Source organism: Phymastichus coffea, unplaced genomic scaffold, assembly GCF_024137745.1.
Source record: "Phymastichus coffea isolate CEN01 unplaced genomic scaffold, Cenicafe_Pcof_1.1 PCOF00063, whole genome shotgun sequence".
Lineage (NCBI taxonomy): Eukaryota > Metazoa > Arthropoda > Insecta > Hymenoptera > Eulophidae > Phymastichus > Phymastichus coffea.
Genome location: NW_026706874.1, coordinates 226,884 through 243,557, shown reverse-complemented (window position 1 = coordinate 243,557; position 16,674 = coordinate 226,884). Strand labels below are relative to the sequence as shown.

The 16,674-nt window shown below is 55.9% G+C and overlaps 1 protein-coding gene across 6 annotated transcripts in view; it reads left to right on the top strand.

Annotated features, from left to right (window-relative positions):
- Nucleotides 1-16,674, top strand: part of LOC131667266 (neuronal acetylcholine receptor subunit alpha-7) — a 60,993-nt gene that overhangs the window by 12,305 nt on the left and 32,014 nt on the right. For all 6 annotated transcript variants that reach the window (XM_058940589.1, XM_058940588.1, XM_058940587.1 and 3 more), the window contains exons 4-6: nt 4,980-5,119; nt 7,903-7,947; nt 14,349-14,458. In XM_058940589.1, the coding sequence (XP_058796572.1) occupies nt 4,980-5,119; nt 7,903-7,947; nt 14,349-14,458 (295 nt within the window). The remainder of the gene's footprint in view (nt 1-4,979; nt 5,120-7,902; nt 7,948-14,348; nt 14,459-16,674) is intronic.

Sequence of the window (16,674 nt, the reverse complement as noted above, 5' to 3'; positions counted from 1 at the left end):
TTTACCGGCGACGGCGGTGGCGGCACGAAAAAGACCGAGCCCACGCCGTCTGTCTGTCGGCCGAGCGGTCGATAAAATCAATTAGCGAAGGAAAAGTCGGCCCGAGCGCGCACCTGGCAGTTTCGGGACGACAATTTAATTGGCTTCTCTCTCTCTCTCTCTCTCTCTCTCTCTCTCTCTCTCTCTCTCTCTCTCTCTCTCTCTCTCTCTCTCTGGCGATGACAGTGTGGTAATTACGCTTGATTTCGTTTTCGTGGCCGACCGCACATGTAAATCCCAACGGATACGAAAGAAACCGCGGAAGAAAGTTGGAAACTTGCTCGTTTTCATTACGCTCTGCTCTCGTTTTTCCTCTCTACCTCCTCTCTTTTCGCTGGGTTTTCGAGAGCCCCGTCTATCCGGTCGTTCTCTCGCACTACCGCAGGAAAAAGACTTTTCATTCGGGGTTCTTTTCTTTTCTTTTTTTGTTTTGGTCGGTCGGGTTCGATTACTCTCTTCGCTCGGCCTCTAGTCGCGCGCGAATATCGAGAGAACGAGCTACCCGCGCGGTGGGCGCCGCACGTTGTACAGCCAAATTATAAACTATTGACTGCCGCCTCCATTCTCTCGCCAAGCTCGCCCCGACGGCATTTCGTGTCCCGATCGATATCTCTTTCCGCCCGCTAAACGCTCCGAATTGGGGAACTTCTTTCGGGCCGGAGAGATCGTCGGGACTCGCGGCTGCGCCGGGAGAAGCCGACGTCGGCCCGATTTCGGGACGAGGGGAATGAAAAGCCCCCCCCCCCCCCCCCTACATGCAGAAGTGACTTAGCGCCACGCAAGAATACGGGCAATCGAGCGTTGAACATCGAATCCCCCCCTCGTCGATTTTGCCTCGCGTGCTGCGCTTTTTGCGTTTCAAAAGCGCGGATCGCGCCGCTCTCTGTATCTCTTCTCAAAATTTTGCACCCGTCCGACGCCGAGCGAAAACGCACACGCAAAGGGACGCGAAAGCCGAGCCAACGCGATCGGAAAGAATTAACCCTCCGGCGCTCGTCAAACGTCGGCGAACAGCGAAGCGAAATATCTCTCTCTCTCTCTCTGTGTCCAGCTCTTCCCTTTATGAGTCTGTCGGTCGACGCTCGGGGAAAACAATTTCAGCGGCCTAATAATGGGGCCGCGCACGCATGGCGGACGAACAGCCTATAGGTTATCGATTTCGCCGCGGGCAACTGGCTGCTGGTCTCGTGGCGCGTCAGCGGCGGAGGGGGCGAGAATCAACGTCCCGCCAGATATCGGGAGTCTTATCTCACGGTCGGTGGGTGCGCCGTGCTCGCCTAATGCGCCGATAACGGCTCCCGACGAGCGATCGACGCCTCCCTCGGCTCACGGTCGTATCGAGCGTTCGCGATCGCGGATTTTCGGTGATCGAAACGCGACGAGCCCCGACGACGGGAGCCACTCTCGACGGCCGTGCGGCGAGCCCCGCCCGCGTGCGCCCGTCGGGGCCGGCGGGCTCGGGGACGGATTCCCGCGCGACGTTCATTAGAAACTCGGGGACGCGAGGGAGAGGTGGCGTTAAGGAGTCCGCGGCCGGACCGAGCGCGCTCGCTTGTACCGCGGATTGATTTGCATATGCAAATGCCGGACGCCAGGCAGATGTTGGCTATTAAAATATAGAGTTAATGCCCGCGGGCGCGCGGGCCAAAAGCGATTTTGTTTGCCGGACGCGGATGAGGGCTTGTCGGCCTCCCTCTCTCGCTTTCGCAAAAACGCGCCGGGACAGTTGTTAGCTTTCGAGTGTATTCATGCTCAAGCGCTCGCAAGGGATCGAAAGAGCCTTTTGTCGCCGCGCATCGGCCCCCTTTTTCCTCTCGCTTTTCGGGCGCACGGGTTTTCTCTCTCGCTCTCTTTATTTTCGATTTCACGACAGCGCGACCCCCCTCCACAATTATCGCTTCGAATTTCGATTTAATCGCGCGCTTTAACGGTCGACTCGCCTCGCGAACATCAGGGAAATTCGATTGGTTGCTTTCAATTTTCCTCAATTTAGCGACAACGAAATTACACTTGCTGTTTTTTTTTCTCTCTCTGCACAGCACATCCCCCTTCCCGCCAGCTTACTCGGATGAGATCCAATTTTCCACGAACGTCGCTGCTGAAACAGAAAAAAAAAGCAAATAAATAACCGGTTGTGGCGTATTTCTGACTGCAGACACTCGTTAATGACAACTAAGCAGAAAACGACGGCGGTTACAATTGGGAAATTGCATTTGCGAGCGACCGATCGAATCTTTGCGGGGCGAATGTAAAGACAGAGTCTCGTAATTGCGTGTCAATACCATAGCCGAGCCAAAAGAAAAACAGCAGAAAAATCTTCGACATCTAGTTGTCGGGTTTTCGGCCGTATAGCCCCTTGAATCCACGATAAACGACCGAACAATAACGCAGTTTGGAAGAGAGAGAGAGGATCGAAACTCGCCGTGTCGCGCAGCTTTCATCCGTAAAACAAAGCGTTTGCTGAAGCACATTCGATGCCCCCCTCCCCTCGCGCGTGTTATACCTATCGACAGCGAATTCCTTTCCCATCGAACCAAAGAAAAAACAGAAAAACGACGTAGAGAAAGAGATAGAAGAGCGCAATTATCGCGACGAGTTAATTGCTTCGACAAACTTATATGTTGCCCTGTGCATATTGCCGGAGCGGATGCACATAACAAGCCTGGATGGGGGGAGCCACTGCATAATGCGTTGCCGCGATCGGCGGCTTTGTTCCATCAGCCCGAGCAAATAATAAATTTCAATTTGCTAATAGCCCCCCCCCGAATTCGGCGTAAATCAGGCGAATGCGCGGCGAAAGTTTATCGATCCCGCGCCACGAGACTTTAATTTGATCGTCGACTGGAAATTTACGAGCTGTTGGTCCCCGCGGTTTTACATACGGCGGCGGCGACTTCCAACAGAAGCCGGAAGGAGAACGGCGCGCGCTGTTTTGCGCGAATGCAAATTGGGCGGCGCGAGCGAGCGAGCAATATCTCACGGGTCGACTGCTCCGCCGCAGAGCGAGTCGCCCAAAGAGTCTCTCTCGGCGCGAAAGGAAGCCCGCGATGCGCGCGTCTCCGCCCTTTTTATTTGTTTGTTTGTTTTTGACCCCCCCTCCCCTGACGACGCTGCTTTTGCGTGGCGTTCGACGGGCAACTTTACTGCCGTTCGTCCCCTCCTTCATCGCTCGACGCGCGTACAGCCCCTGCCGCGGAAACGTTCGCCGTGCGACGATTCGACCGTACCATGCGTCTTGAACTCCATCGGTCAATGATAAGCCGACCGCAATGAAGAAGCCACAGAATCGAGGACAGATTCCAAGCACTTCGCGAGGGAATTCGACGCGACGGCCCGTCCAAACTCCGCGCGCTCTTTGTTCGCGAGCAAGCGTGAAAAAGAGAAAAGTTTGAAAGGCGAGACGAGAGAATGATTTTTCGTCCGAAGCCTCGTCGAGTCGAACGCGAAGCGGCGAGGACGATCGGCGCGGAAATGAACGCGACGGGCGTGGGCGGCGCACTCTAACCCAAAGCGCGACCAGGCTCTGCGCGCGCGCGCCAGTGGCAATTGTTCTCGACTCGAGGAGCTCGCTTGAAAAGCCACGAGGCCCGGCAGGTAGGTGGTGAAAATGCAATTTGTCGCGATTGTCTCGGCGCGGCGGTCGAGAAGTTCGGCGGCACTGAACCGCGGCCGAGTGGCTAAGGCGTTCGGCAGTGGGTGGCGGGAACGACGATCGGCCCGGCGGACTGCGTAAATACGCGCGCCGTCGGAGAGAAAAGGGGGAGGGGCTGGGCGGCCGGGCCGACGACCGCGGAGCGAACGCCGCCACCGGCATTCATTAAAGCGCGTTCGACGGCGCGAGTCGCGCGGAGAAGATGGGAACGACGACTGATAGGCCGATTCGATTTCCGGCCCGCGCGGAAAAAGCGGAGGGGCGCTCGCGGCGCAGATAAGGGATAAGTTCGGGCGGCTGTAAAGTAGGTCGCGGTGTAACGGATTTGCTGGAGACTTTGTCACGCGGGCACAACAAAGACGCGGAAGCGGCGTGCACGCGCTCCTTTATCGATTTTCCCTCTTCGTCGTCGTCGGCGTGCAACGCTTCCGTGCGCCAACGTCTCTCTCTCTCTCTCTCTCTCTCTCTCTCTCTCTCTCTCTCTCCTTGAAAATTTCACGTAACGATGCTTCCTTTTAATCAACATCCACCTCGCTTCAATTAAATCGATGGTTTTTTCGTCGCTTGGCAGGCGCTACTTATCATGCGATAACAATATTACGAGCTGGCGAGAAAGCTGCTCGCGAAGGCGGAGAGGGATGCGATAATAATTCGATTACACGATGGAAATTGGCACGAGTCGTATGTGGGTCGCTCGCGCCGGAGAGTGCGCGCGAAAGTGTCGAATCGCGCGCGCGCGCGCGGAGACGGAGCCGCCGAGCTGACTCGCTGCTGCTCCCGACAGAGCGCTGCGCGCAGGGCAAACGCAATTTCGTCCCCGTCGCCCCGAGGGTGCGAGAAAGTCGTCCGGGAGGGTCGCGAGCGCCGATTCTCATCGCGTGGCTCGACCGGACGCCGATCTCGTATTGGCTCGGCGCCGCTCGCTGGAATCGTCCTCTGGATTGGAAGCGGCGCCTCGGATCGATGAACGACAGTGGAGTGGCGCAGGCAAGTCCATTCGCGCAGCCGCTAATCGACGACAGAGTCGACATCCGGGCCGCGGGAGTCCGGCGGCCCGGGAAAACGAGCGCTCGGCGCTCTTCGGAGCGGCGGGCGCGACGCTAATTTAACGAAGCGCCGGCGGCAATCGGCGCCTCGTGAAACATTCAGTCCGCGTACTCACGAGACTCTCGACCAGCAGCGGCCCTCGCCAGATCCCAGCTTCCGCGGCCCTGGGAACGCACCTCGCTGCTGCTGCTGCTGCTGCTACTGCTGCTCGGCTCTGATGGCTGTGTTTGGCTTGTTGCAGACGCGCACGGAGGGGCGTACGAGAGGGCGCTGCTAAACAAGCTGCTGTCCAACTACAACACGCTCGAGCGGCCTGTGGAGAACGAGAGCGAACCCCTGCAGGTCAAGTTCGGCATCACCCTACAGCAGATCATCGATGTGGTGAGTGCTCGCGTTGCCGGTTATTTGGTCCGCGCGATCGAGTCCTGATCAAAGCTCCTCTTTCACTTCCCTTTCCTCGTGCCGCCACTCGCCTTTTCTTTGCCTCGCACAGAGCCGCTTGACAACTCTCTTTCATTCTATTCGATTCCGCGAGAGCGAAATGAAACTGGAGAGTATGATTTATACTTCAATCTGTCGGACTGACGAGAGCGAGAGGAAAGCAGCCGAGAGAGAAGTAAATTAAAGGTAAATTTTCCAGCGCAAATACTGAACGTCGATTGACTTTCTTCCCGTTTTCGCTCAACCTCATCGGCAGGAGATTGACCTTATTTCTTATAAGAAATGTCAAGGCATTATTCATTCGCTTTCTCTCTCTCTTTCGCTATCGTTGTGAATCCTCCAAAAATTGCACGTGTTTCGAAGCTGGAAGTTGCGTGCACCAGCATTGAATAATCGAATGTTTAAAGAGGATTTGAAAAGCTGTCGCGACGATGCAAATGTAGCATCAAACCCGTCCCTCTTCTGCTCGCTCGAAACTCAAATGTCGGCGCGCGTTACGCTGCATCTGTCAAAAAGCGTTAAATAAGAAAAGGGCGCGCGGCGTTTATTTTTCCCGACTGCCGTGCGTCGCATTATCGGTCGATGACTTGTGAATTCCGAAAAGAATTTCGCAGTCGGGCTCGGCGCCGGAGCTTCCGCGCGCGAAAATTGGACGCAATAAAAATGTCGCCTCGCCGATTTGCGCGTTTCGCGAAATTCGAAAAAGTCCCAGCGCTAACACTGAAACTGCAGACTTTTGCGCTTCGAGCGGCTGCTTTTCATATGGTAAAACGCGAGCTCAGCTCGATAGATTATAGATAATAATCTATGCGGAGCTCGCGCGCCTCATGAATATAGTCGGAACCTACGCTGCGCCCGACGAATCCCAAAGTTCCGTAATTAGACCGTAAAAAGAAAAAAGGGCGAAGGGGGAAGGTGGGTCGTCATTCGTGGTTCAATTTCATGCAGATAAGACGACTCACTCGAGGCGGGCGCGGATCTCGATCGAAGAAAATTTCATTGTCGCCGACGATAAGACGCGGCTCTATATTACCGAGCGGATAACGCCAAGACGGACGGACCGGTGAATTTTTGCTAGACGCGAGTCCGGAAGTAAAAAGAGAGACGAAGAAGAGGTGTCCCAATTATAAGAATGTGCCACGACAAAGAAGAATACGCCGCGACATTAATTTTCAAATTCTAATTATCTCGCTCCAACGATTAACCGCGCGGGACTTTACGATTTCAAACTCCGCGACGAAATTTCGTTCGCCCGCCCCACTCACCAATATCGCTTATCGTCCCGGGAGGGGACGAGTAATTTATAGTTTAATCTGGCGGTCTCCCCTCCTCCTCCGCGAGTATCGAAGAATGTATCCCGCGAGTGCGGAATCACTCGCTTATCGCGGCAAACGAGTTGGAAAAACTCGCCTCCTCGGCCGAACGCCATCAAACTTTCGGGACGTTTGAGCTCTCGGCGGAATATTCAAGAGTCTCGCGCGCCGCCCGAGAGAGACAGAGACGCGCGCGCGTCCCCCGCCTCGGAACTTTCGCGCTTCTAATCGAACTTTAATTCGGAAAAACCACCGGGCGACCTTGCCGCTGATATTAACGCCCGCGCGCCAGCCGTTGAGAGCTGCCTCTCCAGGATTCGGCCGGCTCGACTCGGCAATAACGCGAGCCCGAGCATAATGAGCGCCGGCGGCTCCCGCCGACGCAAAAACTAATTTCCTGTGCCGAGCGGAATTATTTCTCTTGCCGGGGCGTGCTGCTCGTCACTGGAGGGCCACGCCATTGTGCCTGGAGTCCCCTCTCCCTTCGATTCTCGGTCGGGCGAATCAGCTGTTAGTCACTTTGCACGCCGCGCGCAAACCTGAATTTCATTAGAGTCAAGGGGAAAACTTTCAATGGAATCTTTTCCGAGGCGCCCTTTGTTTTCGTTCGAGAGCGAACCCGCGAGCGCGGCTCGGATGTTGGTTACCTCGAAAACCGAGGAGCGAAGAAAAAAGAAACGCAGGAGGAAAGTTTCCACTCGAGCTTCGTTTCGATGTCTCAGCGCGAACTCGCGCTCATCGCTCTCTCATTCCGCAAGGCGGAGCTCGTAAAATTCGGCCTGGCCCGCGGAAACTTGGCTGTCGGGGCGCGCGGGGTTCGGGTTGGGTTGGGTCGGGCGCGGCGGAAAGTTTCGGCGGCCGACGAGCATTTCGCGCGAGAGCCGCCGAGGAGGAGAGCCCCGGAGCTGCGACGGCCGACAATGCAGCGGCGCCGCCGAGATTGCCGTCGCGGGCGATCAAAGGCGATCGACGCAGTCGGCAATCCGATCGGCCAAGCGCGCGTTCAGCGAGTCGAGAAATCAGGTCGAGACGGATCGCGGCGAAAGGCCGGAGAAGGATAGGGGATGCGTGGGGGCGAACCGTTATTAATTGGAAAATTGCCCGCTGCGAGTATATATCCAGAGCGTGTCCGAGCGCTTAATCTTCCACACGTGCGCCGTCGCCAGCGAGGAGTGGAGGACGCTTAGCAAGTTCTTGCGCCAACTACTTATCTCTCGGGCTCGGGTCGGGCTCGGGGCAAGTTTCTTGCCTCGGCAACTTTCCCTTAAATAAATGTCGAGTCGGTCTCGCCCGCCCTTCCCCGGCCGCGCCCCTACGTTCCTCCCGCGCGCGAGCTTGTTTTTCGGATTTAACTTTGCGCCGCCGCCGAGGAGGGCTTATTGATTGACGCTCTTGTTTGTTGGCTTTCAGGACGAGAAGAATCAGATACTTACAACGAACGCCTGGCTCAAGCTGGTGAGTATCCACGAGACTTTTCTACGCAATTTATCGCTCGACTCGACCGCCCGGTGTATCTCGAGGGCAAGGGCCACTCTCTGCCTTTTCCGAGATAAATTCTCTCTCCGCGTAGCTCGCAGAAGTGGCGCGCGTATGGAAATACGCCAGATCCTACTTTTCTCTCTCGCCCTCCGTCTCTCTGCGCGGAGCGCGCTCGAAATATCGAATAACTCATCTTCGCAGAAGTAGCGCGCTTTGATAAATGAGCGGCTTGAGCGCGAGGTATTTCGAGCCGTTAATGCCGGGATTTCTTTTTGGCCGAGGCGGACAGCGATATTTTATGCACTCGCGAGCGATTCGCGCGCATGTAGTCGCGGTCCGCGGCGCGCCGGCGTATCTCGAACGAGCCCACATCGGGGCGCTGCGCCGCCCGAAGAAAATATCAGCCCGCGGTGTGTTTGGCGTCGCCGAGCCACGCTGACCTGGTTTCCCCGCTAACGACCGCCGACTTTTGCAAGTGAAATCCGCTCGCCGCGCGAAGTGGCAAACAGAGCGTTTGCGGCCAATCGATAGCGAGGCCCCCCCTCGCCGAGGACGAGAAAAATAACGAACGAGGGAGATGCGGCCGCCAATTCAGCGATAACGTCGACGGAGAGAGGAGCTCGCCGAATCCAGCGGAGCGCGACGGAGACGCCGCCGTCGGCGCGGACGAGATTAGGCTTCCGCCTAGCTCCGATGATATTTCACCCCGGCGGGTTTACTTTCGAAATTAGTTGCGCGACGGCCTGAGCGCGGCTCTCGTGCCGCTTCACTTTTTGCACGCCCCGCTCGAGAGTGCAACGATCGTTAAGCGAGACAGAGGGAATCGGCAAAAGCTATGGTCGATCCTGGGGGCAGCAACGTAGACGCATCGGCGCGGATAAACCGTGCGGCAAGTTTGTTTTTGTTCCGGTGGGTTGATTCGCGCATACGTGAAATCGCTCCGACAACGAAGGCGCCGAGCAGCGTTCGGACTTGGCGAGACTCGTCGCTGGCTCGGGCGAGCGCCCGGTGGCTTGAAAATTCACGGGGACGCCGCGGGGTTGTTGCAGTGGCGCGAGCCGGCCGACGCGACGGCAGCGGCGAGCCAATCGATCGTCGCCGACGCGACTAATCCGTCGGCGGCGAGGATCGCGCGAGCAACGAAAGCCACTCGACTTTCGCGCAGCCCTGCGCCAGCCAACCGACGATTCTACCTCCCTCGCGGGCCTGCGAGGGCCACTCGAGCCCGCCTGCGATATTGCATATCTGGCCGCGTCGCGATAAGCGGCGCGAGGCGAAGATTGGCCCGCGTCGTTCTCTCTCTCTCTCTCTCTCTCTCTCTCGCTATTTCCGTCGACGGGGCGCCGATCAATCGCTGGGCGGGGGGCACATTTATAGCCATCCGAGGGAGCGCGCCGACCTCGGCCGACGCAAGCTGCTTCGATCCGCTGCCTAGACCGCTTTCTTTTTATTAATGGGCCGTCCTCCGTCGCTCGGACGTTCGCTGTCTCCCTTGACGGCTACGCTTGGGTCGCTCGCGCGCGAAGCGACGACCGGGCGCCGTGCGTTCCGAGGGGGCGGCAGAGAGCCGCGCGCTTCGGTTACAATTGCCTTTGGCGCTCGCGCGAGCACGCGGCCGACGACGATTAATTCCGCCGCGCGGCCGAAAAAGAGGAGCCGGCGCGCGCGCGCACGCGCGTACGCGTATGCGGACGGGAGCGCGAGCGTAGCCGAAAATCCATTATGCAAATAAAGGATGACGCGCTCGGTGAATGAGCGAGCAACCGGAGCGTATAATTAGTCGAAATCCGAAAGCTAATTAAGCGGAGTCGGTCCGCGCGGCGCGCGAGCGGCCGAACGAGGTCGGGGCGTCCGCTCGTCGAAGCGACGACTGCTGCGGGGGGCGGGGGGGGGGGGCGCAGTCAACGAGATCGAACTGCCGGCGGGACGGACAATTAAAGCCGGAGACCGGGCCAAGAGCTGCAACAGGTTCGGCCCGCGCGCGAAGAGACAGCGCCGCTCGGATTCTTAATTCCGTCGCTGCCGTGTATAGAGCCCTTTTTCGAGCATCGAGCCCGGGAGCTCTGCGCTAATCGACTTCCGATTGGTCGATATCCGGCGGGACGCTCCTGATTCCGGCAGAGTTGCCCCTTCCTCGCCCCTTTTTTCGCCGCGCCGCTACGGTTTTAATCGGCCGTAGCTCGTCGTTACGAGCGAGAGCAGTTACGCGCGACGCTGGATATTATTGCCAGCGCAAACAGCCAGGCACGAGATTTAAGCGCGCGCGCGGGTTTACCCAACGGCTCTGCGCCCGATACGCAGTCTCGCGTTTGCACGGATTTATCCATTCGCGAATGTGTTGCGCGCGTTCGAGAGCATAATGCCGCGCGGGAGCGCTCGACGTTTGTTTTCCCGTCCTTTTCGCGAGCTGCGGAGCGCGAGCTGTTTTTCCGCTCGCCGACGCGCCGAGGAAAAAGAACGAGCGGGAGGAGAAAAAACAAGCCGCGAAAATTCAGCGGCGCAACGATAATCGCGGCGGAGGGAGCCCGATAAGTTCGCCGACCAGCCGCGCCTCGTGGCACGCGAGATCACGAAGCGTCGAGAAATCTCTCTCGTCGGCGCCTGGTCGGCCGTGAAATACGCGCGATGCCCGCGGGACTCGGGCTGGCAATCGAGTCGCGTCGGCTCTCGTTCTCCGGCCGGCCGTGTCGCGCGTGTCGTCGTCGGCGCCGCGCTTCTCGCGCGACGAGCGGCGCGAGCCTCGATCGGATCCCGCCTGTCTTGCGCGGACATGACGGATGGCCCTTCCCCCCCGCAATTAGAGGCGAGCCGGTGGTCCGCGAGCCCCGGGCTTTCTGCGCAAGGCCGCAATTAACGCTAATGCGGCAATTTCTTTTTCGCCCGTTCCGAAAAAGAAAAGCTCGAGCGCGCGCACGTAGACGCGGGAGCTGGAGTCCGCCGCGCCGGGCTTTAATGCACTTCCGCAATTTCCGACCGCAGGAGAGTGCTTACCTGCTGCTTCTGCTTCTCTTCGTTTTTTCTTCTCTTTCGTTTTGCCGTCGTCGATCGCAGCAGTCAGCGCGGACTGAGCGGGAAGTATCCATCTCTCGAGAGCAGATTAATGCTATCCAGCCGCGCCGAGTGGAGGGAGCGGCCCGCCTTGCGTAGGCCGTGGCATTTTCGCGCGACGAGATAGCGTACTTTGATGTCTTGTCGCGGCTCTTTCCCCATCCAGAGATGGGCTTATTATTTGCCGTAACGCGATTTTCATTTTTTCCCTTCGAGGAAAACTAACGCTCAAAGAATACGACGGGTGTCCCCAGCTCTCCCTCCCCGCCCCTCTCTCTTTCTCTTTTTTGTCGTTTTTACGCTCGCGCGCAACACGGGAGCACGAAAGCCCTCGAGTGTTTACTCTTGCAGTGACGAGTCTCTTTGTAGCGCGAGCGGTGCTGCTGGCCTTTTGACCCATAAAAATCTACAATGAAATTGCTTCATGAATAGATTAGCATAATCTTCTTTCCACGTCGCGCGAAAAAAAAGGCGAAATCAGTGTGTTCGACGCCCATGCGAAAATTCGTCGGGCGTAATTAGCGGGTGGGTGCAGGTAGGCGAGAGAGAGCCCCCCCCCCCCCCCGGCTAATCGCCCGACAATCCCTGCTCGTCGAATCGGCGTAATCCGCGCCCCGTTGCCAATTCGTAACGCGCTTCTTCGCGGTCGCGCGCGCAGTCGCGTATTCATGAGCTCGTCAAATCGCGCGACACGACTCTCTCACCCCGACGATCGGCGGCCGGCTCTGCGCCAGCAATTAATGCTAATGAGAAACTTCCGGCGCCGCCCCGTTGCTCGCTCGGCTCGTGTCTTTCGCCTAGTTTGACTTTGATCTCTCTCTCTTAATCTCTCTCTCTCTCTTGCGGAGTTTTATTGTCGCACCGAAATGAAATTTCTACGCCAGTAACGGGCTTCCGCTTTTAATTGCCTCAGACGATATGACTTTGACGAGGCAAGGGAATCTCAATGTATGTAAAAATAGCAGTGCGGCTGAGAAGTTTACGTCGTGGAGGGGATTTGAATATTGAGCGAGTCAAATGCATCTCCGCCGCGCATGGATTTTAGCATTTTCATTGAGCGCGATCGCTCGGCCCAACTTCCCCTCGTGGATAGAAATTCAATGTGCTTGAAATCACATGTTCAGCGCGTAATAAGATGCCGAGCCGAATGGAGCTTCCCGAATAACGTTTATGAAGTGAGATCTGCCAAGTCCCCTTCTCGTTTTTCAAACCAAAAGAATCCATTGTGCGCCTGCCGACATCCGAATGCAAGCCCTACCGCGCGAGTTATCAATATTTACGAGTGGGGGTTAAGAATGAAAAGGAGCTTTTAGCCTGATGAACTTCGATGAAATTGCTCTTGAGAGAATATAAAAGCCAGATCAATTACCAGCGTTAAGCTCCCGCGAAGAGAAAAACGAGAGAGCAAAAAAGAACAGAAAACAAAAAGAAAACGGAAAGGGAGGAAAGAATGGTGAAAAAGTGGCCTCATTAGCCGCGCGAGCTGGCGCCGAATCCTCTTCAGTCAACAACCTTTCCTCCCGTACGAGCACTTTCGCCGCCGCCGAGTATATCCGTCGAGGGGTTCGCGCGCAAATTGGGAAATTATTGGGCCGGTTAGTCGGGCTGATTAGAGGTTATCGGACGTGGCGGGAGACGGAGATTGTGGCCGTCGATTACGAAGGCCCCCTCCCCCGCTGGCGTACGCGCTGGAAACGCGCGACGTCGGCGCGGAATCACTCGTTTCGTTTATGCGCCGAGAGAGGCTTTGCGCGCCGCCGGGCGCACTTTGCTTCGCGTTTACACACCGAGGATCGGGGGCTGGGGAGGCAGCCCTCGCCGGCGGAAAAACAAACAACCGACCGCTTGGCTCCCGTTCAAACGCGAGACTCGAGTAGCCCGTAATCGTCCAAGCGGCAGCGCGCGGTCCGATCGTAACTCCGACGTCGACTTGCTCGCGGCGCCTCGACTTGTCTCCTCGCTCCTCGACGTCGGGCGGCTCCCGACTCCCACTCCCCCTCCTCTCCGCGCCACGCGAGTGCAGACCGCAAATACGAGTAACCTACTTTGCCGAATCTTGCCGACGCGTTTCGTGGCTCGTGCCGCGAGTCGTTCCGCTTGAACGAGGCCGACGCTCGCTGAAAACGTCCCCCTCGATTTTTTTCCGCCTCAACGACGTGTCGACAGCGACGATACGACGGCGCGGGCCCAACATCCCATCAATCAGACACAAAACAGACGGAGAATTCGAGGTAGCGTGCGCGTGCCGTCTAAATTCGGCGGCGTTCGTAATGCCGCTCTGCATTAGTACCGTCGCCGTCAATAGCCGAGAGGGGGGGGGGATAGGAAGCCGGCATAGCCGGCATATCATTAAGCCTCGCGGGAATTCGTCGGGGGGATGGGTGAGCGCGGCGCGTCCGCAATTTTTGGGGGCTGCGAGCGCCGCATTCCTCGCGCGTCTAATCAACGACGAGGCGCCCTCCCCCGTCCGGCCGACCTGTACGCGCGCGTCGGACGCCAACCTTGGCGGGCATTCTCGACCTTCGTGCGGCGCGCATACCCAAAAATCGCCGCGAGCACAACTGGTTTTTCCTCATTAACGCGCTCGCTGCCGCCAAATGTTTGCTCGACACTTCAACTTCTGCGCGTCTTCGCACTTCAACAGAAGTAAAGGACAGGCGGGGAAGAGCCTCCTGCATGTTCCAGATTTTGTCTACGTTCATCGCTCTCCGTTTGATGCCCTCTTTCTCATTCTCTCGCGCTGCGAGTTCATTAACGTTATTAGCAAATATCTCCGGAGCTCGGCTCTTGTTTGCATTTCTCGCTCTGCTTCCTTTCCGCCCGATCTGCTGCATTGGGTTGCAGCGGCAGGCGGCGCGCGCTCGGCCGCAATCCACGCTCGTTTATTCAAAGCGTTCGCGTATCGCGGCAAGCGGGACATACTTGTTTGATGCGTTGCGTTTCGCGCACCTCTCGATGGCGGGGAACGCCAGAAAGTTGGCTTCTCGTCGAGGTGGGGCACAATGCGCAAAGTGGTGCGCGCCGTAATTAATGAGATCGATGCCGGAAAAACCGCCTCACGGCGGCCGCGGAATTAGAGCTTGCAAGTGGGACAAAATGAGATCTCACGTACAGAATTAGTCGAGATTAGAGATAATTAGCGGCCTCGAGTAGTCGAGGTAATGAACTTTCTGCGGAGCGCGAGGTTGCAGGCGGCAGCCACTCGACGAAAACAAAAACAAAAATGAAAGAAGAACAGAAAAAGCAGAACGGGGAGCGAGCCCGCGAGGGGACTCTCACGGAGAGAGGACAAGTCACTGAATTGAAAACGTTGTTGTTTAATGTCGAAGGAATGGACCGACTACAACCTCCAGTGGAACGAGTCGGAGTACGGTGGCGTGAAGGATTTGCGGATAACGCCAAGCAAGCTGTGGAAGCCGGACGTGCTGATGTACAACAGGTAATGCCATTCGCTCCCGTCTCTCTTTCTCTCACTCTATCTCCTCTCTCTCTCTCTCTCTCTCTCTCTTTCTCTCTCTTTCCGTCTCTCTTGTGAATGTGTGTTGCTGCGCGCGAGCTTTCGGCAACGACTACGTGCCGCGTGCAGCGTCCCTTCTCTGCCGTCTTGCGACGGGGAAAAGGCAGAGGCAAAAAAAGAAGAGGCAAGACGGCGAAAAGGCTGACGAAACGTACGGCCGACACGTGCGGCACGCAGGTAGTGCGCGCGGAGGTGTTGCTGCCGCTCTCAAAGGTTTTAGACTGTTTCAGGACACGACGCTACGCCATGGCCTGTCTACTGCGCCGCTGCGCCAAGAAAATCTATCCTCCCTCTAGACTACTACTGCTAACATTACTCTCGCCTCTAAACTCCCTTTTCTATTTCTATCTCTTTCTCTGCCCTCCCGCTCCCAACCTTACCCCTTCTTCTTCGTAACAATAACACCCTGTACAGGGACAAGCTGCTCTCTATCTCTTTCTCTTTCTCCCAAGATTTCTGGCTTTTGAGTATCATTTTTTTCTCCGTCCTCTGTCTCCTGTGTATATCTGACTAGCGATTTCTCTGCTAATGATATTTTACGAGAGTTCATACGTTTGAATTGCGGGGGTACGTAATAATGTTGCTGCTTTCTCGCATTTGTAACTGAAGTATTATATATATACATCTTTATCTCGATTATATATAAAATATATATATGCCAAAAAAGATACCGAACATATATTATCTGCATGCCACTTATATATACTCTTATACATATACTTGATTCGCTCCATGCTAGACAAGTTGAATTCTCCTCTTCTTTCTGTATCTTTACCTATGCATATGTACTATACGTATATATTTTATTGCAAATATATATATATATGTATACATGTGTCTTACTTAAACCTGGAACGACATGGTTACGCCATATTATATATATACATATTCTAAGTAACTTTGACTCTTACTCTCTGGCTGTAAATAAGTAATTATACCCTGTAAGATGCATATAGTGATAATGACGTCCCAAGAGTAGACTCTCTCTCTCTCTCTGCCTCCTTTCAACCTCTCTCTCGCTCTTGCTATCCCAGCCTCTGTCTCCCCCCTCACTCTATCACTTCCCAAAACCAAAACTTACTTGGCTAAGGCTGAAGCGAAGTCGCTCAATGTACACACCGTAGAGAGCGTTGCGCATGCGAACGACTCAAGCCAAACAAGTGACTTCCTCTCTCTCTCTCTCTCTCTCTCTCTCTCTCTCTCTTTCCCTATCTTCCTTTCTCCTTCGAGGGACATTTGATCTTTGTCACTCGACTCGGCAGCGGCAGCGCCAGCAGCGGCGCGAGCGCGCGTGCCACGCACGGCCGCCCCTCACCTTCATTGTTTCCATCCCGCCATCCATCATGTCTCGCCACCAGATCCCCCCCCCCCCCGCAAGATAAATACATCGCGGGCTTATATTCGCGTCGGCGCCGCCGCCGCCGTCGCTGCCGCTCGCGAAACCATTAGCATTAAGTGATATATAAATACATTTGAAAGCGCTTTAGACTGTAAGTTATATTGTACAATGGAATATCGTCTATTTCTACATTCTCTCACCACGCTCGTTGATTTTCCAACCACCCTCGCTCTCAAAATGCGTAGTTTGTTGATAATTACATATCATTCCTGTCTACATTATCTCTTTGTACGACTCTGTCTCTCTCCCTCTCTTTCTTTCTCTCTCGTGCATTAAGTAGTTGATATGACTTAATTGACAGTACGAAAGCATTAAAACAGCAAAGGGCATCATTTATGCTCTTAGATGATATATACATTTAACCATTTTGCCGGGGCCGAACGGCGGTGGAGTCACGTAATCGTCGTATCTACCACAAGGGTCTAAAAGAGAGCTGCCGCTGGTCGCGTGCCAGAGTGCACCTGTTACACGTGCCCAGTGATACGACTCGACGTACGCTCGGCCGTGACATTTTTCCTCGCACACCTCCACCTTCGCCCTCTTTCTTCGGGTACGTGCACCACACCCGATTTACGGCCAGATCGTGATCACCGTGACTCCACGGCCGCGAGCGCCGCCTCATAACTTGCACCACTCTAAATACCAAAAACTCATATAACAAAAGAAAAAAGAACAAAAAAAAAAAAAAACAGACGACGTCAGGCCACCCCGTTACTGCGTGCCACCGCAGGACCGAGGC